Source organism: Alternaria hordeiaustralica (assembly GCF_023758085.1).
Source record: "Alternaria hordeiaustralica strain BMP 2776 chromosome Unknown scaffold_7, whole genome shotgun sequence".
Lineage (NCBI taxonomy): Eukaryota > Fungi > Ascomycota > Dothideomycetes > Pleosporales > Pleosporaceae > Alternaria > Alternaria hordeiaustralica.
The window spans coordinates 304,587-329,751 of record NW_026056779.1 but is presented as its reverse complement, the minus strand read 5'-3'; the positions used below and the strand labels follow the sequence as shown (position 1 = coordinate 329,751).

The window sequence follows — 25,165 nt, the reverse complement described above, 5'->3', positions numbered from 1 at the left end:
ATGCTGAATGCGCTCGTTGCAGCGTGTGCGCAGACAGAAGGCTTTGCTCAGCGCGATGTTGCTTTCAAGCTAGTCGAGAAGTTCAGGACTCTGGCGCAGACACTGGATAGGTCCAAGGCTGTCGCATTCACCTTTGGTGTCGAAGAAGACGAGGAGATTGTAGCTTTGCCGATCGAGGAGCAAGTTGCTGCGAGTGGGGATTCGTCGCCCGAGCCACAATCTAGTCCGCTTGAGCTTTCTACCTCAATGCCTGCCGGGGAAGACGCGTTACACCCTCTCTTGGTCGCGCTCCTTGCCTTCAAACTAGGCGGTCCCATCAACGCAGCCTTTACTGGACACCAACATGAATGGAGACCCCCAATCGACACTGCGCGCGATACACCAAGCTTCTACTCTGAGGGCGATGTAGGTGACTTCTTCGATGATATTCGAATAACGGTAGTGTGGGAAATGCGCGATGATAAAGCGACCGGTCCTTCGGGGAAACACAGTGTCTTCCTGACAGGCGATGCCACGCCCCGACCGCTGGAAGCGCTGACAGTACAAAAGCGGACTGAAGCCAGCTCACCAGTTACTATACTCTACGACTGCGGACACGCGGCGTTATATTACGTCTGCGATGATCCAGACGCGATGCGTGAGAGCAAGAGCTTGGATGTCCATCTGAATACCATCTCGGACAAAGACGTTCGCCTCCTGAATGCAGCAACAGGCGACGAGTCTCGTGGGAAGCCATCACTAACAGAATTGGTGACCAGCTTTCCCATCGAAAATTATGCCAACCACTTTCACGATATCCTTTTCGACAGTGTCTCAATCAACGCCATCTTCACCAAACTTGATATGTTCGACGTACCGCCAGCGCCAGCTCTTCCCCCAGACCGGCAGCATCTGCAGGACAAGCGATTTGACGCATACAAGAAGGAAAACTTGGCTCATTTGCCAATTGACATCAAGAGACTGGCGGGCGACGTGTATCTAGAAGGCAGCTATCCCAATGCAGCCAGCTTCCTAGATAAGGTCGTTCTGAAAGCACGCCGCGACGTTCATCTGCCTGTTGGGGCCAGCCTTTTTCCACAGTCCCCTATGGAAGAGAACATGGAGTGGGCACGGAAGTCCATTCGAGACCTAAGCGAAGACCTGGTGTCGAGTCGCGTTGCACACTACGCAACAGCTCTCGTAGATTCTGCGTATGCAACCAGAGATCTGATTTCGACCGCGAATTTGCGCAATTATGCGAAGATGCTGGAGCGGCACTATCTGGAACTCATCGGCATTGGTTTCACAGACGACGCATGCTCGCTTCCGTCGATGGCTGCCTTAGCTTGTGCTTTCGGTAACGCTATCGATGGGCTCAAGGAAGTGCAGATTGTGGCGGAACCATGGATCGAAGAGATGGATCTGCAGGTCTTTCAGACGCGCTGTTTGTATCTCTTTTGGTGCGCCGACTGGTTAGTACGCTACCTGGTGAAACCAGAACCAGGACCGTTCATGATCATTGATGAAAAGACGGCCATAGCAGGTGCGCAAGGTATGGGACGAGCGGTGCGTCGGATAGCGACTATGCTGTTGCGCAACTGGGTAGCCTGGAGTCTTTTAGTAGAGGGCTTGCCACAAGGTGGTTTCTTCGTCCGAAAATCGTGAGCATAGCTGCGACGATGATTACTCATGGTGTCCAGAGCGGCGTGGCGGTGAAAAATCTAGGGGTAGATCCGAGATTTGAGGCTATACCTAATTACTTCCCGTGTCCGACTGGTTCGCGGACCGTGTGCCTGGGAGCCGGAGTCGTGCTGCAATGAATGTTCTGCGAGTTCACGACTATGTTGATGCAGATGCAATACAAGTGATGTAACAGTCTCTCAGTGCGCGACTAGAGAGATGGCGATGAGATGGAAAAGGGTTCATGCAGGTGCGGGATGTCGCTGCCGTTACTTTCGGTGACGGGACGCTAGTCGGGCGCTAATCCGGATTCGCTTCCAGAAACCCCTCCGGAAGTCATGCAGCTGTCCTTTCACTCAAACAATTCTCCGTCAATCCTGCGCATCGCTCCAATCCTACGAAGGTCTCACGGTGTGGCTGGTGACATTCCATCAATCGGCGGCCGGCGGCGTGAACGTGCTTTCTGTATCCGCAATGGCGTCTGACCTTTTGCGCCACGCGACAGCGGCGCCACGCGTCTGGACCAGTTGTTTCGTTTCACCATTGATCTAACACGGCAAGACACGAACACCTGATAGTAGTCCAGATTGCCCGCGTGCTGTAGAGTATTCAACTCTGGGTAAGCTGTATGCTTAGTTGCAGTGAGATTCTGCTCAGCGCTACGAGGCTGGCAATCGATTTGACGGAGAATTGTCACAGAGATCGCCCACCACCATCTGCGATTCGGTCACATCCAGATCTCGTTTCATTTATACAAAGCGGAGTAGCCCCAACCGAGGATCCACCTGTTACATGCTGCGAGAACACCGGCGCAGGTGCCAGCCGCTTTGTGCCCTCATTTCTCGCGGACCCTAGACCTTCTGCGATGACAAGCCTTGCCCAGCAATGACAAGCTCAAGGAGTATGAGCTTGTCGACGACTCGTGTGAATCCTCCGATGTCTCCACCTATCAATACGTACCACTGTCGATGAAGCCCTGGTATAAAGGCTGCCTTGCGGCACCTCTACAGCACCCATCAAGTCACTCATTCATTCATTCTCTACACAACAGCCTTACATTCCCTTCAATCATCCTATTTTCAAGCTACATTCATCATGGTTGCTTTCACACTTACCTCTCTCCTTCTTGGCGCTGGTGCGCTCGTCTCGGCTGCTCCTTCCAGTCTTGACACCCGTGCAAGCTGCACCTTCTCCGATGCTGCTACAGCCATCAAGAACAAGGCTTCTTGCTCTGCCATTGTCATACAGGGTATGACTGTTCCAGCAGGAACGACCCTTGACTTGACAAAGCTCAAGTCAGGCACCACCGTCACCTTCCAGGGCACCACCACCTTCGGCTACAAGGAGTGGGAGGGCCCTCTCATCTCTGTCTCGGGAACCAACATCAAAGTCATTGGCGCCGCTGGCCATGTCATTGATGCAAATGGTGCCAAGTGGTGGGATGGCAAGGGAAGCAACGGCGGCAAGACGAAGCCCAAGGTATGTTGATACTGATCTTTTGCTGAGCTACAACTGACTTGGCAAGTTCTTCTACGCCCACTCCATGATCTCGTCTTCCATCACTGGACTCAACGTCAAGAACACCCCTGTACAGGGATTCTCCATCAACGGCGCGCAGGATCTCACCCTCGACAAGATCACCATCGACAACACTGCTGGTGACGTCACCAACGGCGGCCACAACACCGATGCTTTCGACGTTGGCAGCTCCACCGGTGTGTACATCACCAACGCCAACATCAAGAACCAAGACGACTGCCTGGCTGTCAACTCCGGTACCGACATCCACTTCACCGGCGGTACCTGCTCTGGCGGACACGGTATCTCCATCGGCTCTGTAGGTGGCCGCAGCGACAACACCGTCAAGAACGTCATCATCTCCGACTCCACCATCACCAACTCTGACAACGGTGTCCGTATCAAGACCGTGTCTGGTGCCACCGGTGCTGTCTCTGGTGTCACATACAAGAACATCACCCTCAAGAACATCGCGAAGTACGGCATCGTTATCCAGCAAGACTACCAGAACGGCTCTCCCACTGGCAAGCCCACCACCGGTGTCCCGATCACTGGCCTTACCATCCAGAACGTCAAGGGTACCGTTGCTGCCAAGGGTACTGACGTCTACATTCTTTGCGGTAAGGGCAGCTGCTCCAACTGGACCTGGACCGGCAACAGCGTCACTGGCGGAAAGAAGAGCACTAGCTGCCTCAACATCCCTACCGGCGCTTCTTGCTAAGTTCCAGAATGAGACGAGTGCTATACCTTGGAGCACCGTGAAGTAGCTTTTGAGCGGCCTGTGGCCTTTTCTATTTTCTCTTGTACATCTTCCTCTTTCAGTAAATATTTAGTCATCGTAGCAGCTACGCTGCTCAGCGATAGACAATTCAATCTATTGTTGTAGCAATCTGCATTTTTATGACAATTGTGACTGACATTTAATCACCAATGCATTCGTGCGCAGCAAGTACATCTCGATGTTGCTTGATAAGCGGATCTCGTATTGTCTGTTCTCAAAGGGAATCTATCCAAGCCCGTCATTGTCGTCCTTGTCCCGTCCTAGACCCTCGGCGGCAGCACAGTAGGCACTGGCCCCCTAGTTGTCGTCCTTGGCAACTCAGGCACAGCAAGGGTAGGCAAGCAAGCACACGCACTGCTAACCTGCGCAACCACTTGCTCCCCCGCACAAGCCTCCTGCGCAAACTCAGGCACAGCACGAACATCATCAATCAGCCTCTGAGTGAAATTACCGCAGAACTCTTGCGAAGCCTGAAGTCTACCCTCCACGTTTGCTGTGCGCATCGACGTAAGACAAGAGTCTACTTCGCAAACGGCTGGCTTTGCACACTCCTTGCTCGACATCTTGACGACGAAGCTACCACGCTCGATAGTGTGCACGAAGATAAATCCGCTCTTGAAGTTCGCGTAGCTGGACCAGGAGCCGAGGAAGGCTACTGTGCCGCCACCTTCGTTCTCGTCGTCTTCGGGGTAGATGTCGAAGAATCCGGCTTCGCAGATGCCGTCGCCACTGGGATCCTGCGTGATGGTGTGGATGTCCAGGACGTTGAGACCGTTTCCGTAGTTCGATTGGTAGAGGTAGTCGCCAACGACGTATTGGTTGTGGTCAATACTGCGGCGCTTTCCCTCGTAGTTGCCGGAATAGAAGGGGTTCTCCAGGTCGCGGATGTCGAAGATGTGGGTGGTGGGCAGACCCTGTGTCATGGGACCGACTTTGGCGTCGCGCTCGTCGAATTCATCGTCGAGGAAGATGTATTCCTGCCAGGTTGCGTTGTTGACGACACCTTGATGGACGTACTCTGCTCCAGGGTATGTGGTGCGAGAGATGATGTTGGTGGTGTTGCCGGCTTTGTCAGTTACGTCGTAGATGGTTAGTGTGTCTTCGTTGTAACCATAGCAGATGTCGCGGCCGTAGTACTTCGTGTCTGGTCCGCGGTAGACGATGCATTCGGCATCGTGGACATAGCCATCAGCAGAAGCACAACCTGGGCTGGTCGGGTTTTCAGGGTCGCTCATGTCGATGAAGATGAGGCCTCCGCGACATGGCAAATCGCCGCGGACACGGATAGTCTCGTTACCGCCAACTGATCCAACTGCCACGGCGTAGTTGAGTTCCTCGTTGACAACGATGTTGTGGGTTCGGCCAACCGGGAGAGCATTCCAGTCATCAGTCAGACCCCAGTGACCGGTCAAATCATCTTGGGTAAAGTTCATCGGCTCGCTTCCGTCGAGGTCCAACAACTTCTTCATGTCGAAGATCTGAACACCGTGGTTGATGGCCTCGCTACCAATGACGGCATAGTCCCTCATCACGCGAATCTCGCGCCAGCGGGATCCGACAGGGTCGAAAGGAGGCAGGCGGCCCAGATAGATCAGCTTTCCTTCGCTGCTGATCTCTGCAAAGGCGGTACCGTCGAACTGGCCGATTGCTACAAACTCGCGTCCATCCTCTGATGTCCAGCCCCAAGAAGAGGAGCCTTGTCCATCAGAGCTGCCAAGGAGGGAATGTGGGAGGAAATGGTAGAGGTCGATCTACGCACATTAGCGAGCTGATGAGCATTTGAACTTAGAGCCAACTAACATTATGGCACCTGAACGTGTTGTTGAAGTCACCAGGGATTGCAGCAGCGAAGCCGTTCTCACATGGCGTGTGACTTAGTTCAGGGTAGCGGGTGCTATCCATCTCTCCCGAGGCAATCTCAGCATCCCATTGCGCCTGTTGGGATCAGTATGAGCATGTACCGGCGTGCACCGACAAGGAAGCCTTACGATCTTCATCCCCATGATCCTTGCATGCACAGTACCATCAGCATACTCTTCCGCAGTACCCAAGGCGGCCGCATTACTCAGCCCAACCAAGGCAGAGCCAAGAACCGACAACGAAGATACGTGAACCATGACGATAGCGATTCTCCGTCAGCCCAATGGTGCGAGATGTTCCTGGTACCTCACATATCCAGCGTCACCGCGCCTAGATATACACTTTTCCATGTTCCTTCCGGTAAACCACGAGCCGATATCCTCCTTGGTCCTGCAACAGTCCTCACTACGATACCCTCCAAAACCTGTTAATCTCTTAGCCAACTGCTCGCTAAGGTACAAAAGATCTAGTCCGTCAGCCCCGATGACCTGGTTAAGAAGGTCGCTAGATACCATCTCTTGGGACACAGAAGACTGCTTGGAAACCGCTTGGTAACCAAGACCCCAATTGTCGGTAAACACTAACCCACACTACTTGCCGTTTTCTCAATGGTGGGTGCTAGCGCTTGGCCCACGTTGAGCTGCACTTGGCGGCTTCGGCGCCGAAGGTGGAGGTCTAGGCACGGCCTTGGAAGTCGGCATGGGATTTACCCCGCTCCGCCGGCCTACTATGGTGGCTGGGTGTCTGTGCTAGGCTCCACTGAGGCTTCGTTTTAAGACCATGGCTTCTCTTTCGATTTTCGTGCGTCTATGGCTAGCCTAACTCTGACGTGGGCTTACCGTTCACTAAGCTAGGTCAACATGGATTTCAGCCAGCTTCTGGTGTTTATGCCAGAGCTTTTTCAACAATGTGCGTTGTACTTTAGTCTTTGTAAGCTACGCGCGATACCTAGGTATCGCCTTCAGTCAATTTGCTAATCTACGGCGTTACCCGTTACTGGCTCGGACAAAATGAGTGTGGTCCTTCAACGCACTTCTTCCAACCTTCATGAGTATCTTCATGAGATGCTCAATCTACACTCGCAGCCGCGAGGTCCGTCACGCTCAAAAAGTCTAGCTTTTCGAACGCCAAATCCAAATCGAAGTCTTCAAAGCAAAAAAAATCAATGCTGAAATGCATTGGACAGGTCGCGATCGTAGTGGACTGAAAAGTCACAACTACGTCAGTGAGGCTCTGTCCTCACCCTACGCATACCGTTGGAAAACGCTTAGCTCATCGGTGCCAGCCGGTTGACAATGGGGTATAATGCTTTTGGTAGACTCGCAAACGCCGGAATAAAACGCTCAGTGTACTAAGGAAATATCGGCCGTAATCGTTGTGTGGGAAGGAGGGCGCGGGCGAGGGCACCGCTCATAGTCGAAGCTGATGCACATCGATAGATGGGACTCAGCATGCTTCACAACAAAGCAGAAAACAAACGTTAAAGCGTTGATAGCCCCGTCCAGTGGTCCACGTTGTGTGAGTCGACGAACTAACGCCATCCATTTTGGCCAAATTGGGCATTGTTCAGCGATGACCTCCCATCATTTATGTTCATTGCAGGGTCCATAAAAGATTGCGACCAGTCTTCTTGATGCATCAGCTCATCAAAAGGCATGTTGCTGGATGTTTGCATCGGCATACCCTGCTGAGGTGGATATCCGCGGTACTGCTGGTTACCCTGCATGAAATACATGGGCATGGAAGTAAAGATCTGTGCCTCACTGTCCATGGGTCGGGCTTGCGAATTGGGCGTGCTCGTGGGAGCAAACATGGCCGGGTGTCCTTTCATCTCCATACTGGTCGAGAGTTGAGGAGGGTGTCCGCTCACCGGGGTGCCAGTACTGCGGTCGAAAGTTTGTGGATGTTTGTTTTCAAAAGCAGTCATGGGCTGGTTGGGGTAGGCGAGCGGGTCGGCAGACGGAAACATCATTGTTGAGATGTCTGCGATGGGGACATTAAGACCTGACGGGTCTGCCAAAGGGTTGCCTAGGCTTGTTGGACCAAAAGCAGATGATGTCTGCTGCGAGTCATGAATAGGAGCCAAGCCAAAGCTCGGTAGGCTATCGTTGGATGATGTAGGTGTAAGGCCTGGCACACCATCGAATAGATTGGGGTTGGAGACCGAGTGTGCGGGATAAGAAGAACCCAAGCCGATGCTACCAAAGTCAGGGCCGCCAGACTCAAATGACTGGGCTTGGCCAGCAGTCTTGACATTGGGAATGCTATCGGGATAGGTACTCGCACGGCGGGGTGCGGCAGAGTCGCTCTGACCAAACGTAGGGCGGGTGCCAAGAGAGTGCGGCGAGCTTCCTTGTCGGCGCTTCCTCGATGCAATGATCTCTCCACCATGTCTGATTGATTCCGGGAGACGTTCAAACATGCCCTGGGAAACATTATTAGTGTTGTCAGTCAGAAGAAACTAGTGCTGTGCCTACCTTTAGTGCTGTGCTGCACCTATCAGCGGCCAGGCTCCTCTTCGCGAAGTACGCCAATACGTCCTTCCCTTCCACTGCATCCCGTAGCAATTCAAAACTGGTGGGACTCTGTGGGTTCTCCAAGACGAAATACAAAATTGATACAATAGCGAAGAAGGTCGTATACATGGAAAACCAGTATGCTCCAGCCAATTGGCCGCGATTTCTCATCTCCGTGGAAATGTGGATAATATTGCGCGAGACGTTAACGCAGGCAGAAGCGCAGGCAAAGGCTCTCTGGTCCACGGTGTTCACGTTGTACGATTGCGAAACGTAGTGTAGGAATGGCCGATAGAGTAAAAGCTGCGCATGTCCGAACGCCATACGGAGAAGTTGTTGCACCCTGCGTATATGTCAGCAGCTGCAAAAATGATGTTAGATAGTCAGCTTACCTCCTGATGATTGGAGGGGCATCACCGCCCGGCCTGAGCGCGATAGGCAGCTCATCGAGCCATCTTGCTAGATCCTGTTCGATTTCGCGAATCTTGGAGTAGCCCACAGAATAGGTCACAGAGTTCTTGGCGCCTGATTGTGTGCCTTTGATAGGGTAGACGTACTTGCAGATCTTGTTCAAGATTTGGACGAGACGCGTGTGGGCATTGAAGGCCGCCATGACAGAAATGCTTCCATTGGGCATGGGCAGAATCTCCGTCTCCGTAATATACTCGTCATCGACCTCAACTGGCCACTCTTGATCAATGTCCTCATCGTCCAGAAATCGCGGTAAACCGAGCATGGCCCCGACGTATGTGTCCATCCTTCGAATCACCCAAAATATGCGTTTACGTGTTTCCGCTTCGATGGGATTGAACTTGACGTTGAATGAACGGTGCAAGCCCATGCGTAGCGCAGAGCGCAGAGCAACTCCGATGTAAGCATAGCAAGTGCTAAGCTTGGCTGACGATTGCAAGAATTGGATCATGAAAATGATGGCTTGAAGTGAAGTCAGATCCCTGCAGTCAGTAATGTCCAAGAGCTGGCGCGAAGCTTTGAAGTACTTGAGTCTGGACCGCATTAGCATGGACGAAGCTCGCACAGGGAGACTTTGCTGCGTACCCCTCGTCGGTAAGGATGTCGTAGCTTGCTACATCGACCCCGGTGTCATTTTCGGAATAGAGTTTGCCCAAAGCTAGAACGGAGTAGAATAGAGGTAGAAAGCTAGTCTCGGCGCTGCCGTAATTCTCGGGAGCGACTTCGTAAAGACGGCTCATTTGCTTGTAGAAAGTGGGGAGATGGACAACGCGCAGCATGGCGCTGTACTGGATGATGGCACTGTCACAGAGAATGCGTGCATTTTCCTGGCTGGGCAGGGGCACGTTTGACGGAGCTGTAGTGGATCCAGCGATTGAAAGGGAAGGAGACGGCGGTTCGTAGGACATGGATTGGTGCCGGAGGGACGGCGACTCGTCCGAAGGGATTTGGAACATGTCATCGAATTGCCGCAGGCCCCTCATAAAGCTGAGTCCTGAAGAGTGGCCCTGATAGTCCCATTTGCCCTCTTCGTCGAGATCAAGCTGGCCCGTCGCTTTGACCATGGCTTCCAGGTGCGAATCAGGCTGGTCTTCATTGTGGGCCGGTGCCTGGTGTTGCGCGATCCGGGGGTCTACAGGCATCACAGGAGGCCGCACAGCTGCTTGGGGCAGCTGTGGTAACAGGCCGTTCTGGAGGTGGGCGTCTATGGCGGGGTCATTCAAATCCACGGTTGGCAGCACCACGTGCAGTAGCGCCTTTGCGCGCTTGAGCTGGCTTTCGAGAGCCTCAATGTACTGGGGCGTCGCATTGCGGCGGCGGTTTGAGGGCTGGTCATAAGTGCTAGAGGGGGTCAGTTCTGTGAGCAGTAGCGAATCCGTTAGGAGAGGGTATTTACCATTCTGTAGGCTGTTAGCTTGCATTCTCCCACGCAATTCAGTGTACACACAGGACATACCATAGCTGTAAACAGTGCAATGGGTGCACGGCTGCTTGCCGTCGCACTTGATCTTCTTGCGCCGGCATTCGTCGCAGGCACGCGTCACTCGTCGTCGCTTCTGGGGTTGCTGTTTCGGTGCGTGATCGTCGCCGACGTCATTGGTTTCTGAGTTTTCCTCGCCAAACTCAGAGGCGTCTTCCTGCGGGTTGTCGAAGGGGCCCGAGCGGCCCGCGTCTGCTGGAAGGCTCTCAGTTGTCGTGAGGGCCGGAGAAGTCATGGGTGTCGGGAGGAGAGTGTAGCCAGCTGTGGCTGGGGGGAACGCTGCGCCTAAGAGCAAAGTGGTGGATGCGCGCGGCAGGGGTGTGTGAAGACGGCGGAGAAGCTTGTGGGTCAGGGATTAGAGTTGGGTTAGCGCCAGCGCATGGCACCGTCCCGCCCTTTGGACGCCGGAATCGAATCGTTGCTCTCCGCCGAGTCGTCCGCTTTTCACTCCTCACCTGGCAGCCAAGCCTGGAACTGGTGCATTCATCTCGGCGAGCTCCCTCGACGCTTTCTGGAATTGCCCACGGCCGCATCGCACGCTGCCAGCTGCCCGCTGCCTCTGCACAGCATACACACCGCTCCTGCGGGCCCCACTTTCCGATAAACCTCCTCAGTGATACGCCACTCTTGCACCTTGCCAAGTCGTCAAGCACAGCCATGCTCACCTGTGCCCTGTGGCGTCATACCGCTGCTGGCATGTGTCCTGGGGACGCCCATGGGTTGAGACAGAGGTGAGGGGTCCTGCTGCGACGCCACCCAACAAGTCGTGGAGCCCTGCGTCCAAGCGAAGCCGAGCCTTCTCCATGGCTTTTGGAGCAACTCAAGCCGCATTAGTGGTCTGATCCGCCATTCCGTTGCAGTTCAGTCGTTCCCCGATATTCCTCGTGCGCTCTAAAGCCACTACTTCGAGCAAAGATCAGCCACCGATAGACTCGCTTACGGCTGAGGTGTCGAGTGGCACCGTATTCTCCTGCCAGCCATCTGTCATACGCCCAAGCGAAGACAAATATTCACCCCAGATGTGGGCTCTTCGGTCTCTCATCCAGGGCGAGCTTCCGAAGGCCTGTCTACCCACCAGCACCAACCAGCATGCAGCCTTGCGCGACAGATCTTAGCGCCGGATAAAGTCGCCATGATGGTGACAGCGTGGCTTGACTGCGGCTGGTGACCCTGGCCGTCGTCTGCAGTACACCGGCAGACAGACGTCGCACACGGCTCTGCCATGCCTGGGCTTCTCCCACAAAGAGGAAATGTACAACAAGCGAAAGATTCACATTCACATCCCATCTGTCGTGCGCATTCGGACAATTTCAGTCAATTCATTTGTTTTCCGTAACTGTTCGTTTTCGGGTGACGACCTTGAAAGGTGCTTAAAACGTTCAGTGGGGCCAACTACCGCTTTAGTTTCCCCATGAATACAATCTGCCAATATTGTAGAGCGTATCGACTCGCCAAGCGGGAAATCCTTTGAGATGTGAGATATCTTGAAGGCAAACTCTGCTCAACCAGGCTCGTTTATGCGTGTTCTGCCTGGCGCATGTCGCCTAATTCTCCACGACCGTTTGCGATGCTTGTCAACCGATCTCTCGCCACAACTGCAAACATGCATATATATGGATTCCCACGAGTAGTCCTGTCGGAGGTACCGATGATGGACTCATGTCATACCGAGGTCCCTTGGCACTGCCACGCTTGCGGTTATGGAAGCCCACACGGTGGTTATTGGAACACCCTACGAGGTTTTAGTGGTGCTTGTCTTGAGCTATGTGTGCCGACTTCCGGATGACTCAGCGGATCGCTTGTTGCACCCACTTTCGCCCGCCGGGTGGTCGCGCGCTGACTCGGCGGGTGCACTGGCAGGTCACGGTCAGCGTTTAATTCGAATGCCGTTGGCATTGGCATTGGGCTGATCGTATTCCTGCTCTAGCCACAACACTAGCCACACAGCCAAGAGGAAAACGCACGATATTTCCTGCTGATGGTCACCTGCCAATGGGCCAAGCTACGTCAGGAGTGGCGCAAAATTGTCTGGGAGATGGGCCAAGTCATGACTCCGTCTTGGTGAAACGTGGCTGAACAGGAGAATGTGTGCATGACGCCAAGCGAATCCAGTCTCGCGATCGGTTCGAGTTGTGGCGCATGACGATGCATATGTCGTTGCGAGAAACCTTGCAAGGATGCTGTCCATGTGCTTAGCTTGCTGCTTGCGCCTGTACGTAAAAGCCAATGTAACCTACAGGACGAGGGGCCGATCACCGGTGACTCGTCCGTTGGGGCTCTCAGGCAACATCTCGAATCGAGGCGTAGCGTGATGGACCATCAGGATATGGATTTACCTGAGGCTCCTTGGCTCTCTAATGTGACGTTCACTGCAGATCCATGCAGCCTCTGTGATCGACAATTTAAGCATCACACCCGCAGTAGGACCGCAATCGAGATGCGTTTAGTGAACCACGATCAGCGCACCCTGCAATGTGGTGGTAATCGCGAAAGAAAATTTTGTATTCTCGTCATGTTTGCCAGCAACAAGCTTCGGGCTGAACACACCCGTCACTGGTACCCGCTTCAGACTTACTTGCATTAGCTTCATCCTGGTCGTGAATCCGACTTCGGCATCGAGACAGCCATGAGATCCATCATCGAAACGTTTTCCCCATGCTGTGACGTAGTGGGCGATCTGGCTCCGGTAAAAAGGTCGAGATCCAAACTACGGCTAGGTAGCACAGACTAACGGATTAGCCTCCGGAATTCTGGACTCTGATTGTACTTGGTCGAAGGGTGAGCATCCTTATGACGAAATGAGTATGATTGTTGAATTGGCGTTCTTTGGAGCGCCCACAACAGCATGGCTAATTCTGCCTGCATCCCTAATGGAAAGCGTATCGACGGCTTCACATAAGCGTAGGTTCGTCGAGATGCATGGCTGAGGACAGCGGTGTCTTGCCTGTCCTCCGTCCGATGCACAGTTGGAGCGAATGACGAGATTGTGACAGATGTTGAAACTAATGGAGGATGCCGAAAGTAGTGAATGGGTTACCGGATTAGTTGGATAGCCCGATACTCAGGCAACTATACATTGCCAAGATTTCTGTGTTGTAAATCGAGCATGTATACTACGGACGCGAGAGGCGAAAGACATAGTAGCCGTCGATTTCACAAACCTTAAAGAAGACCGGGATGTACCGACTCTGGTACAAGCAGTCTGCGTCAACTAAGAGCCGTTAGCATCCGTTCAAGAGCCGTGATAGAGAATCTAGACCTACGGGCCGAGGCTACCGAATGCGTACGATCATTGCGTGTGCAATACAATGGTGCCAACGACGAATGCATCCGCTTGCAAGTTGGGATATGCGCTTCGAGCATCTGCAGCACAAGCGACGAGGCAGGGTGCAGCTACTGTCGAAAAATAATTGCCGGGCGAGATGATGATGGCTGGCGAGATGGATAAACGCGTTACGACAACGTGGGTCGTGGTTGTTCTTGCAGACGCTTCTGCTTACCAGGACTGATGATGCGCGTGGCAGAGCTGGGAGGCGTGCCTGCCTAGCATGAGCCAGATGGGGCGCAAAATTCATTTTGCAGCTCAGTCTGGCAGGAGCGAGAGCGTACGCTATCGTGACCTTCTTCGATTAACAGTATTACCTGCAGGCCGTTCCCTCCAGCCCGACAAGTATTGCGATGTATACCTTAGTACGGTTCAAAGACAGAGACGAATACATTTGTGAGCCGCGATGTTCAAAGGCATCAGATACACAACATCGTCGCGCTCTGGCGCTCGCTCACCCTGGCCTATCTTTAACCAGAGCTGGTCATCGCAAAAGCGCTTACATCGTTGCTGTTCGATATATTGAAGACAGACACATGCTGAATATCGATAGAGACATACGCATCTGAGTAGAGTATCGGATCAGAACGACGGTGAGTGCTGGTCCTTGGTTTGGACTTAGAGTACTTGTAGCTTGCAGGTCGGCAGTTTATCCAGATATTGAGGTCAGTTTGGATTGACATGGTCGCAGCGGTAGCAGCATCAGCAGCTCAGACTGGCGTAAAGGACTGTCGCAAAGAAGCACGTGGAGTCGTGCGTTCAACGTGTAGCCTGACCACGCCGCAGAGATCGTTCAGCAATCCATCCCTCACAAGATCACACAGGCCAAATCTGAACTGTTATTTCTTTCGCAGTCGAAGCCGTTCAATTAACCTCAACGACCCTGGAACGCGCGCGTCTGACATGACGGGACGAGCAGGCGGTCCGCCAAATGCTGCGACAGTTCGCCGCAGCGACATGCGTGCATTGTATCCGGACTGCTACCTCACAGGCGAGCGACAAGACGTGCGTTGGTTGTTGGCGTTGGCTGTCATGCAGACGTTGGTGATGGGCAAGCTCACCTCGTTGGAGATGAAGTCACGCTACTGGGTCCGTGCACCACAAACTCGAATATTCAGTTCGCTTAGTCGAGCCACCTGGAATTCGCATCCATCGAGCTCTCCATCACGACAACTAACCTCACAGCACACCGGAGTCGAGCAAAATGTCGACATTCGAACCCGTCATTGTACGTACGCCCCGATAGACGCAGCCCGATATCCCAGGCACTGGCCTTCGCATGCCGCCGCGATGCTAGCCGCCTGCAATCCCGTCAACACCACGCATCTTCCTTGGACGTCTCGCTGACAGCGCACGCAGGTCATCGACGGCAAGGGCCACTTGCTCGGTCGCCTCGCCAGCACCGTCGCCAAGCAGCTCCTCAACGGCCAGAAGATCGTTGTTGTGCGATGCGAGGCCCTCAACATCTCCGGCGAGTTCTTCCGCGCCAAGTGTACGTACACCCACCGAGCGAGCGAGCGAGATCAGGAGCAAGCCATGGAGTGCAATTGGTACATGGGGCTACAAGAGGACGATGTGGTCGGCGATGTGCACTTTGGCTGCTTTTTGGCGGAGCGCTCTAGGGACAATTTTCTGGCAAGACAGCAACTGACATGACCCTACAGTGAAGTACTCTGCTTTCCTGCGCAAGCAGACCCGTTACAACCCCACTCGTGGTGGTACGTATCCCCGTCCATACATGGCGCATTCGCGGTCCAACGTCGAATGTGCGCGTTACTAGCCGACATGTGCTGACCCATCTGCCAGGTCCCTTCCACTTCCGCGCTCCCTCCAAGATGTTCTGGCGAACCGTCCGCGGTATGATTCCTCACAAGACTCCCCGCGGTAAGGCCGCCATGGAGCGCTTGAAGACCTTCGAGGGTGTCCCCGCTCCCTACGACAAGAAGAAGCGCGTCGTCGTTCCCCAGGCCCTGAGGGTGCTGAGGCTCAAGCCCGGACGCAAGTACTGCACTGTCGGCCGTCTCGGACACGAGTTCGGCTGGAAGTACCAGGACGTCGTTGCCCGGTATGTTGCTCCAGCCTATGTCAGCGAGATCAGAAATGCTAATCCATACGCAGTCTTGAGGAGCGCAGGAAGGTCAAGGGTGCCGCATACTACGAGCGCAAGAAGGCTATCCGCCGGCAGATGGCTGAGGCCAAGAAGACGGCCTCCGTCGACTCCAAGGTCCAGCAAGAGCTCACATCCCTCGCATACTAGAAATCGGCAGTCGATGAACAGTGTCGGTTTCAGTTTCGGTGACGTGGTTCGGCGTGGATTGCATTGGGCTCATGGGATGTTTATTTCCTCTACTATACTCCGACCATTCGAAAGGGTGTCCAGGCTAAAAGAGCACATCAATACCAGGGTGCTTACGTGTTCATGGGTCTCTTCGCGGTCGGTCTGCTGTGTCTTCAGGTACTCTTCCGGCTAGAAGCAATACGAAATGAAAAATCCCAGCTGATGTAAAGCATGGTGACGGCGTTGAGCATTCAGCAATAGACTTGTGGTTATGTTAATTCACTCACGATTCCATTTATGCTTTGCATCCACCCTGCCGTGACGAAATGGACAAGTACCTTGCATTACAGCCTCGTAGTCCAATGTGTTTGCTATCCGACGCGGTCGGGAGGATAGGGTATGCCTACTGGCGCTTAACCTCGGCTGTGACGTCGTGCCGCACCGGAACCGGTACCCTTCCCCAGATTTCCCCATGGCTGGGAGCTTCAGGGTCGGCTGTCAGCCATTGCGCCCTGTAAGAAACGTATTAGACCACGTTGTTCAGAGTGTCGCGACATCATTCTTTCCGCCGTCGCGCACCCCTGTCAAAAATCGCGTCCTGCAGCCCTCTCATCGCTCAAGACCTCGGACATCTCTCGCATCTCGTCCCACAGCGGAGCTACTCCGCACTCTGGCGTCTGTAGCTTCAGCTCAGCTGGGCCAAACTGTAGATCAATATTTCCGTCGCGTGTATATAAGCTGCTGTTAGAACGTTGATCAACCAGATCCTCGTGCAGATACAATGGAAGGTGCTAAAGATCGTCTCAAGCAACTCGCGTCGCATTTCACGTCCGCCAACCCTGTCCCTGGGCCACCGCCCATCCATCCCGGCGACAGCCACGAATACCATCATCGACACAACTTCCACACCCTCAGCCCAACATGGTTCCTCTGGCGCGCGGCGCAAATCGAGCCAGACGCCATGGCAATATACCACAAGACGGCGAACGGCAAGATCCTACGACGCTCTTACGCTGAAGCTGCGGACCGCGCACGAGGGCTGGCATACTACCTGAGGAAACACAGGTACAAGCGAGTAGGCATATTGGCCACAAACACACCAGCATTCTTGGAGAGCACATTCGGTATCGCGGCGGCAGGAGGTGTGAATGTCGCTATCAACTACCGGTTGAAGCACGATGACATCAGTTACATCTTCCAGCACTCGGACGTGGACATGATCATTGCCGATGCTGAGTTTGTGGGCTTGTTGGACGAATACAAGAAGGAAAGACCAAACGTACCAATACTGATTGACACAGACACGGATGCGACAGAAGGCGAACTCTCTGGTCCTTTCGACGATGCAGTACTCGAGGGATTGAAGTACGACATTGAGCAAGGAGGCAAGGGCTGGGCAGATCTGGAGTCGCAGGCGAAGGACGAAGAAGACGTCATGGCACTCGCATACACCAGCGGAACAACAGCACGGCCGAAGGGGGTCGAATACACACATCGCGGCGTCTACCTTGCTGCCATGGGCAATGTCATCGAGTCTGGGCTGAACTATCATACCGGCCGCGCAAAGTATCTCTGGACTCTGCCAATGTTCCACGCGACGGGCTGGACATTCCCGTGGTCAGTCACCGCCGTCCGAGGAACGCACTATTGCCTCCGCAAGATCGACTACGCAGAGATCTGGCGCCTGCTCAAGGAGGAAGGCATCACGCATTTCAACGCCGCACCAACCGTCAACACCTTACTCTGCGCAGCGAAGGAAGCAGAGCGCCTACCCCAGCCAGTCAGAGTCACCGTAGCCGCAAGTCCACCGAGCGCATGGCTCTTCGAACAGATGTCAAACTTGAACCTACACCCCGTCCACGTCTACGGTCTTACGGAAACGTACGGTCCGATCACGAAAGGCTACCACATGCCCGAATGGGAAACGCTCCCCGAGAAGACGAAATACGATCGTATGGCACGACAAGGCCACGGCTTTATCATGGGCAAAGCGACGCGAGTCATCAAGACCGAGCAGCCGGAAGGTGTTCTCACCGACGTGGAAAGAAATGGCAAAGAAATTGGAGAAGTCATCTTCGAAGGCAACATCTGCGCAAAGGGCTACTACAAAGATGCCGAAGCGACGCGCAAGTTGTGGGATGGTGGCTGGTTGCATACAGGCGATCTAGCCGTTTGGCATCCAGATGGAGCAATCCAGATCCTGGATCGTGCGAAGGACATCATTATCAGTGGTATGTTGTTGACATTCCGAGCCTCACTCGTTTGAAGCGACTTGCTAACCGAATGGCTCACAGGCGGCGAGAACATCTCCAGCGTAGCGCTCGAAGCCATGCTTTCCACGCACCCCTCCATCCTCGAAGTCGGCGTCTGCGCCGTGCCGGACTCACACTGGGGCGAGCGGCCCAAGGCTTTTGTTACCACAAAGGACGGCACAAACAGCGACACGCTGGGCGATGAGGTGATTCAGTGGGCCAAGGAGAACAGCAACATCAGTCGCTTCATGGTGCCCAGGGAGGTCGTGGTGGTCAAGGAACTGCCCAAGACAAGCACAGGGAAGATACAGAAGAACGTACTCAGGGAGTGGGCGAGGAAGGGCAGTGTAGAGTAGATGTGCTTATGGAAAACATATCATACCTCCTCCACGGGGCCTCTCGGTCGCAAACACAGATGCAGAGTCATGTGTCTGCACCACGCGTGAAATCTGAGCACATGGTGAAGCAGCGTGGTAAGGGAAGCAATCGATGCTGCTTCTCCGTTGAAAAGGAACTCAATGAGCCTGCGGTTCTGACTCAGATGTCAATTACTCTTAATCGATCCATCATGTTTTCACCTGACGGAGCTTTCATCAACACGAGCGAGATACTCAGCGATGCCGAGGCTCAAGCAATCCACAACAGAGTTCAGGACGAGGTTGCCGCTGGTAATATTGCTGACGGACGTGTGGGAAAGTTCAAAAACGATCCTCAATTCGCAGCAGCTAAAGCATATACCGATTCAGAGGTTTCCAAGCGACTGACCGCGGCTATTTTACAGGCTGAGGTTGAAGCTAGGGCCGGACAGGGAGATGAGGATGCAGGTAAATATCCCTCGCTATTCTGCTTAATGCTGATCAGCTGACTCATTGAATGATTCTGAAGCATCTGCAACACGACTACTGGAACAGTACAAAGGTTTTGTCCTCTCCAAGCTGGCTTTATCAGAGAAAGTTCAGAGCCAGATACGCGGGCTGTTTCAAAAGTACGGTTGGCCAACAGTCTGGCAGTCTCTTGACTCAATCGAGGGCTGCGAAGGCGGGCTGAATTGGGGGTGGCAGGCCGTGGATGATCAGCTACTCTTGACGCTGAGGAGGAGGGAATTGCTGAAGATTGAGGATTTGGCTGAGTACATCTTCATTGGTATGAGGGCTAGTCAGTGTCTTGCGCAGTATAAAGCTCTGGATAAAGCTCGGCCAAGGGGGCGGGATGGAGGCGAGCTCGAGGGTGAGATTCAGGAATAGCGCACATAGAGTCCGCGTGATTTCTATCTGGGACGCTCCAATGTAGGGCAATGGATCAGTTCATCTCGATTCAATAAATTCCATAACAATAGGATGATGTGACCTGAAGTTTTGGCCACTGGCGCTTACTAACTGTGTTTGTAGCATCGCCATAAGTTCTGAAATAGCAAGAGACCGAAGTGATCAGAATTTACTGAATATCGGAGGCTATGTTGAGGATTGTCGGAAATATCGCCTACGATGCCGCGTGCTCTGTCAAACGAAAGGGTAGACGACAAGCTACGTCCTGCGTCGATGCCAATCAAGGGCCACAATGGTAGCTAGTGACAAGAATGACCCCGTCCCACAGACCTATATCGCATCTAATCGGCTTGCTAGCAAACAGAAAGTGTTATATAACAATGGTAAGTCAAATCCTGTGTCATTCCTAATGGCACCAACCATGGCTTCCGCACCATCTAATGCAGATGTTCCCGCGCCAGACCCAAGTATGACGCCTACACCGCGACTAACTGATAACCAAGCGCTGAACGACATCGAGGAAATCCGGGATCTGGTCGCACGACGCAACCGAGCGCTCGACTCGTTAGACCTTGATCAACTCGAGAGAGATGGGTTACATACGGATTTGAGTGAAATAGGTTGGCCGGTATCTCTTTGCAAAGGTGGCTCACAGACAGCGAGGCCGAAGAATGAGTCGTTCGATGTCCGCGACCTCTATGCGCTACTCTGTATCATACGGCACATGATGATGCGGCACAGCGATGTTGTGACCGGCGACTTGCGTCTCTTCTTTGAGAATCAGAACAGCAAAAGGTTTGCCAATAAGTGGAGCAACATGCAACGAACATGCAGCAAACATTGGAAGGAAGCAGATGACAAGGACCTGATACAGCTGTACGAGGGCGTCAACAAGACTTTCAAGGATATTGCTCGAGAGAACTTCGCAGAGTTTCGAGAAGCCGTGAGGAGCTTTTCGGAACCGGATATGCAGATCGAGATCGCGTATCTGATTGCGAAGAAAAGGGAAGTGAAAGAATCCGACGATGACGCAGGTAACAGTGCTGGTGACGGAGACTAGGACTCCAGGGGAGAACAATCCTGTGTTGCCGTCCTGATTGAAAGATTACACGGAGCTGTAGTCAGCAGAAATACATGTTCGAGGTAGCCTCTTGTTATCGGGAGGTGATGTCGGCGGGAGTGTGAGAGATGGATACTGGCACGTAGCTTCCAATTCCACGATCGCTAAGTATTCAGCGAGAGCTGCTAACCCAACTGGACGTGTGACTTCCGTAATCCCAATAAGCTTGGAAGGGCGTTGATCCTCAGACAACTGAGCTGAATCACACCAAGCTGTTGCATCGACGCCTTCATCGCAACATGACCCTTCTTGTCACCATGAGCGTTCACATCACGCACCCGTGAATCCCCACGAACACCACATCGAACCAAGCCTGCGCCGCCATGAACACTACTGCCCAATTCGGTGTCTCAAGCCCTTCACACCACATCTTGTATGCCTGCCAGATCGACACATGAGCCGCTGCGAGCACCGCCTTCCCAGCAATCGCAACACCGATAGTGATCTTGCGCTTGAGAACCGAGCCGCTTTCTTTGTCATGCGCGATGAACACGAGATAGGCGATCCAGAAGCACGTTGATACTACGAGAGAGATGGATGCGAAATACGGAAGGAGGGGCGCAGTGCCGATGTGTGGGGTGTGAGGCTGCGTGAGACGTCAATAGAGGACTATCAAATCTGGTTGATTACTTACAGGATCCGCTTGTGTACCGCTGCTTCGACTTGCCCAGATAGTCGCAAAGATAGCGCTGACACAGGAGACAAACACGAAGAGAGCATTCATTAGTCCGCGAGTGGCATTGGTGTGCTTTGCAACAAGACGGTATTCGCTTGAGCGGGGGCGCTGGGTAGCTGCGCCGTAGGAAGGCAGGAGAGGTTCTTGCGACATGTTCTGTATTGTGTACTGCGTATGTCTTGATACTTGCTGCCAAAAGAGAGTGTGTGCAGTTTGTGTTGGAGCTCTCGAAGTCAAAGTGGGGTAATTGGGGCGTGGTGGTACAGATGAGTAAGGCTCAGCTTGACTGTCCGAGCTCATGAATTGAAGCTCGTCTAAGAAAAATGGTATTCTCTATCAAGAGCACAAGAATCGTCTATCGCTTAATGAAGTCAAACTATCCTCTAGTACTCTCAAAAAATGTGTACCCCAACTCACATAATCTATCGTTTCCTCTTCTCCTCCTCCAACCTCTTAGCCGCAGCCTTCTTCGCCTTCTCCCTCCTCCCTACCGCCGCTTCCGCACCAATACCACCAAACACCAGTCCAACACCTAGCCACTGCATGCCAGTAATATCATGACCGAACCACCACACACTCCAAACCATGGTCAGCATCTTCCTCGTAACCGTCACTGTAACAAGCAGCAACGAGCTAAAGTGGGCCAGGGTGTGGAAGATAAAGACCTGGCCTATAGCGCCACAGGCGGAGAACATGAGGACGTCCCAGCCGACAGCGGGGTATGTGGTTATGAACGAGAGCGCGTCGGAGAGTTCACCGGATGAGGAGCGTGGGTCAAGGCCGATCCAGCCAGCGAGGGGCGTGGAGGCAAGGAGAGGAGTGATGAGGAGGTACGACACTGTCAGTGCTGTTGACATGATGTTCTGGGCGCACATCATCTGGGGTCCGGTGAAACCTTTGAAACTGCTGAAAATGTGATCTTGAACCGTGTTCGTAAGACCGTCGAAGAGAAGATTCACGCCGAGCAGTATTAGACCAATGGTCTGCGAGGCGTCTGCGCTGACACCTTTCTTTGCGGCTTTCTTCGCTGTGGACGGGCTGTGTAGTGTAAAGACCGCGACACCGAGGGTTACGAAACCGACGACGGCGTACTTGTACATGGGGTATCGCTTCTGGAAGAGCGAGATGTGGAGGAACATGACCGGGAGCAGTTTGCAGCTCTTGGCTAGGATGAAGGTGACGTAGTCAATGTGCTTGAGACTTGCGTATCCGAAGGGGGACGCGAGCGACGATGTGACGGCGATTCCGAGGAGCGGCATGAGGATGTCCTTCGAGGGGAAGATGGGTAGCACCTTGCGCACGCCGGTCTTGGGGTCTTTCGTCGCGGACAGGTTGAGGTAGAGGAGGCCGGTGATGGCAGCGAAGGCGGATTGGACGGTGTTGAGGAAGATGGAGTACGTGAAGCGCTGGTTGCTGGGACCATGGGTGGTGGTTGTTAATCGCTCTTGGATCCATGCCCAGGTCATGCTATCCTGTGTTAGCTATGTTCCCGTCCATTGCGACCGTCTCATACACGAAAAACGCTGAACAGGTCTGCGGCCTACATTGACGTAAAAACGTACAAAGTAGGCGACGTAACGTCAACGTAGGCTCTAGGGTGACTTACAAACTTCCATATATACCAGCGACACAGATTACCAACTGGAACAGCCCTGCTTCCTTCTGCTCCTGAGGGTTCCGCGCATGGAGCTCTGCTTGCTCTTCCAGCTTCTGCTCGATCGAATGCACCGCACCGTCCAATTGGTGGGCGCCATCCAGTTGGTGCGCATCTCTCTTCGCGTTTCCATTCGTCTCATTGACCTTGCGACGAGAGGCTTCCGCCATTGTGTGTGCTGTATCGTGGGTATCGCTAGTGACGTCGTGGGAGTTGATTGAGGAAGGCGCGCGCCGCGTTCGTGTTGTAGCGTGTCGCGCTGTGTGTGTGTGAAGGAGTGGACTGCGCGATGAGAGTGCGCGAGGGATACAAAGAAACAATGTTTCTCGAGCGATTGTGGGTCAGTGGAAAGTGTACACCTGGCTTTAGGTTTAGATTACACCTGCGCCATAGGCAGTTCCTAAGCTTCAACCGTGGCATCAGTGGCCGGGCCGGGGCTAAGACGGAGTTAGAAGCGAGCACGGGCCGTGTTTGAGCCTCAGGGATCGACTCGACCGGGGCGCGCCACCCACTCGCTAGTGTGTGGAGCGCCGCTTCACTGCGAGCTGGAGGAGCACACACACGATGCAAAGGGCGCGAATCTGCCGACTGAGTTTTCATGAGATTGTGTCATTCATTGTGGGAGAAGGTATCTACGCATAGTCTGGAAAAGGCATCAAAGCCTTCTCCGCGCTTACCGCTCCAGCCGTTCATAAGGTCGTGAAAATATGCTCGCTAAAAAAGAAGATCCAAGGCCAAACGCCAGCAGATGCAGCCCCCACCCTGTTCCGGGGCCCAGAATGCAAGCTCACGCCTCACCTCTGACAATCTTCGAAACAGCGCTCTTGACCAGCACCCACATTGGCCCAGCGTTGACTTCCTTGCCGCCGCCCTCCTCCATCCCGCATTTCCTCTTCCACGCATCTCTCCACCCTCGCTCCGTATCCTTTTGCTTGAGCCTCATCAGCTGCCCCGCTCGCTTTCCTTGCCTTCTGTACCCCGCCATGAATGCGTCCCATTCTTTCCTCTCCTTGACGAAGACGACTACTCCGTTTCCTGCATCGATAGGCTGGCTGCCTCTAGATAGAATCCGCGCTTCCCACGCGCTGCCCATGGATTGAAACGTAAAGTTCGCGCTATGCAAGACGTAGTAGCGCTTCCGTTTGCCGAACTTTGACGCAGCGTTGGAGGAGGGCGTGATCCAGTGTGTTGCGCGTGAGTAGATGCCGTCTGCCAGTGCTTCGTGGAGAAGCTCTGAAGGGATGTACTGGCGGCACTGAAGAAGCAACTTGTTACGGAGCAGACTGATGTCGATGTCTGGGTGGGCGGTAGGTATTTGTGGCGAATGAGACAACAGTGCTTTGGTCTGCGTACGCGTTGATCGCGCTGGTGGCTTCGATATGCGTCCTGATGCTCGAATGACAGTGACTGGGTTGCTGAATTGGTGAGGGGTAATCGTCTGCGTTTGGATGGGCGCCATGATAGTCGTGGTGCTCAGTTGAGAGTGGTGTGTGCTTTGTAGGCGGTGTCAAGTCTCGTAGGCTTCAAACCGTGAACCCGTATGGTGTCTTCTGGTAGGGAAGTTGTGGATGGAGTAAGGAATATTGTGGAGGAGCAGAAGCGAGGCAGAGAGGGAACATGCGGTCAAGAAATCATCTTTAACCATCATGCACCCCTTCCTAGAAGAGCTAGCTCCTGAAAAGAAACAGCTACTACCCAGCCTTCGGAAATCAGTCGGGGTGCCAAATCTGTCTCTGCCCTAGTCTACCGCCTGCCCGCGTCTGGCGTCTGGGCGATCCTGGAAGGATTAGCGAGGCACACGAAGCCTGCCTGCCGAACCTCACCGTGGGCGAGCATCCCGCGCCTGCAGCGTTTGTCGTTCGAGCTTGTGCTGCTCCAAGGACTTCTTTGACGGAACACCTTCCTTTCACTGCTGAACCCTCTGTGGAAAGCTCAGTTGTTGTGGCGAAGACATCGTGCTCAGGTGCTCAGCGTCCGAGCGTGACACTAATGACGTATTCCCGATTGGAGGGTCCAACGGTTCGGAACATCTGGGCAGCCTCGTTCTGCACGTGCAATGCTGCACTCATTTCCCCTTGGGCAGCACCATCATCAAACGTTCGCAAGTACCACATCACGTTAGGAGTAGTTCGCAGTCTAGACACTATCATCATAGAATTCTAAATATTGGTAGTAGATGTTGTTTGTTTGTATCGGAGTGTCGGTAGGGGAGCAAGGGAGAGGGAAGGGTTTCGGGTAAGGAGTGAGGGAGTGATTAGGAAGGTACATCGGAGTGTCGGAATAGAGCTCGGGACGTGGTGAGAAGCTTCT

At 53.6% G+C, this 25,165-nt stretch overlaps 9 protein-coding genes across 9 annotated transcripts; 6 read left to right on the top strand and 3 right to left on the bottom strand.

Moving 5' to 3' along the window:
* J4E84_004541 (uncharacterized protein) lies at window positions 1–1,644 on the top strand (the record flags this gene model as incomplete). The annotated part of the gene is made up of 1 exon (XM_049387144.1): window positions 1–1,644. The coding sequence occupies one exon, from the start codon at window positions 1–3 to the stop codon at window positions 1,642–1,644; it is 1,644 nt and encodes a 547-aa protein (XP_049244917.1).
* Window positions 1,645–2,754: 1,110 nt separating this feature from the next.
* Window positions 2,755–3,898, top strand: PGN1 (glycoside hydrolase 28 protein; the record flags this gene model as incomplete). The annotated part of the gene is made up of 2 exons (XM_049387143.1): window positions 2,755–3,138; window positions 3,185–3,898. The coding sequence occupies 2 exons, from the start codon at window positions 2,755–2,757 to the stop codon at window positions 3,896–3,898; spliced, it is 1,098 nt and encodes a 365-aa protein (XP_049244916.1).
* A 320-nt stretch (window positions 3,899–4,218) lies between these two features.
* On the bottom strand, window positions 4,219–10,520 carry J4E84_004539 (uncharacterized protein; the record flags this gene model as incomplete). The annotated part of the gene is made up of 10 exons (XM_049387142.1): window positions 4,219–5,709; window positions 5,759–5,893; window positions 5,947–5,965; window positions 6,125–6,242; window positions 7,502–8,243; window positions 8,296–8,369; window positions 8,661–8,677; window positions 8,727–9,338; window positions 9,391–10,146; window positions 10,291–10,520. The coding sequence occupies 10 exons, from the start codon at window positions 10,518–10,520 to the stop codon at window positions 4,219–4,221; spliced, it is 4,194 nt and encodes a 1,397-aa protein (XP_049244915.1).
* Window positions 10,521–14,814: 4,294 nt separating this feature from the next.
* CRP46 (60S ribosomal protein L16) lies at window positions 14,815–15,867 on the top strand (the record flags this gene model as incomplete). The annotated part of the gene is made up of 5 exons (XM_049387141.1): window positions 14,815–14,838; window positions 14,970–15,102; window positions 15,275–15,328; window positions 15,417–15,675; window positions 15,729–15,867. 5 exons carry the CDS (start codon window positions 14,815–14,817, stop codon window positions 15,865–15,867), a joined length of 609 nt encoding a protein of 202 aa, XP_049244914.1.
* Window positions 15,868–16,669: 802 nt separating this feature from the next.
* On the top strand, window positions 16,670–18,496 carry J4E84_004537 (uncharacterized protein; the record flags this gene model as incomplete). Its single annotated transcript, XM_049387140.1, has 2 exons — window positions 16,670–18,119; window positions 18,183–18,496. The coding sequence occupies 2 exons, from the start codon at window positions 16,670–16,672 to the stop codon at window positions 18,494–18,496; spliced, it is 1,764 nt and encodes a 587-aa protein (XP_049244913.1).
* A 212-nt stretch (window positions 18,497–18,708) lies between these two features.
* On the top strand, window positions 18,709–19,384 carry J4E84_004536 (uncharacterized protein; the record flags this gene model as incomplete). Its single annotated transcript, XM_049387139.1, has 2 exons — window positions 18,709–18,964; window positions 19,002–19,384. 2 exons carry the CDS (start codon window positions 18,709–18,711, stop codon window positions 19,382–19,384), a joined length of 639 nt encoding a protein of 212 aa, XP_049244912.1.
* Window positions 19,385–19,624: 240 nt separating this feature from the next.
* J4E84_004535 (uncharacterized protein) lies at window positions 19,625–20,465 on the top strand (the record flags this gene model as incomplete). Its single annotated transcript, XM_049387138.1, has 2 exons — window positions 19,625–19,631; window positions 19,852–20,465. The coding sequence occupies 2 exons, from the start codon at window positions 19,625–19,627 to the stop codon at window positions 20,463–20,465; spliced, it is 621 nt and encodes a 206-aa protein (XP_049244911.1).
* Window positions 20,466–21,623: 1,158 nt separating this feature from the next.
* Window positions 21,624–23,025, bottom strand: J4E84_004534 (uncharacterized protein; the record flags this gene model as incomplete). The annotated part of the gene is made up of 2 exons (XM_049387137.1): window positions 21,624–22,668; window positions 22,808–23,025. The coding sequence occupies 2 exons, from the start codon at window positions 23,023–23,025 to the stop codon at window positions 21,624–21,626; spliced, it is 1,263 nt and encodes a 420-aa protein (XP_049244910.1).
* A 617-nt stretch (window positions 23,026–23,642) lies between these two features.
* J4E84_004533 (uncharacterized protein) lies at window positions 23,643–24,314 on the bottom strand (the record flags this gene model as incomplete). The annotated part of the gene is made up of 1 exon (XM_049387136.1): window positions 23,643–24,314. One exon carries the CDS (start codon window positions 24,312–24,314, stop codon window positions 23,643–23,645), a length of 672 nt encoding a protein of 223 aa, XP_049244909.1.
* Window positions 24,315–25,165: the final 851 nt, after the last annotated feature.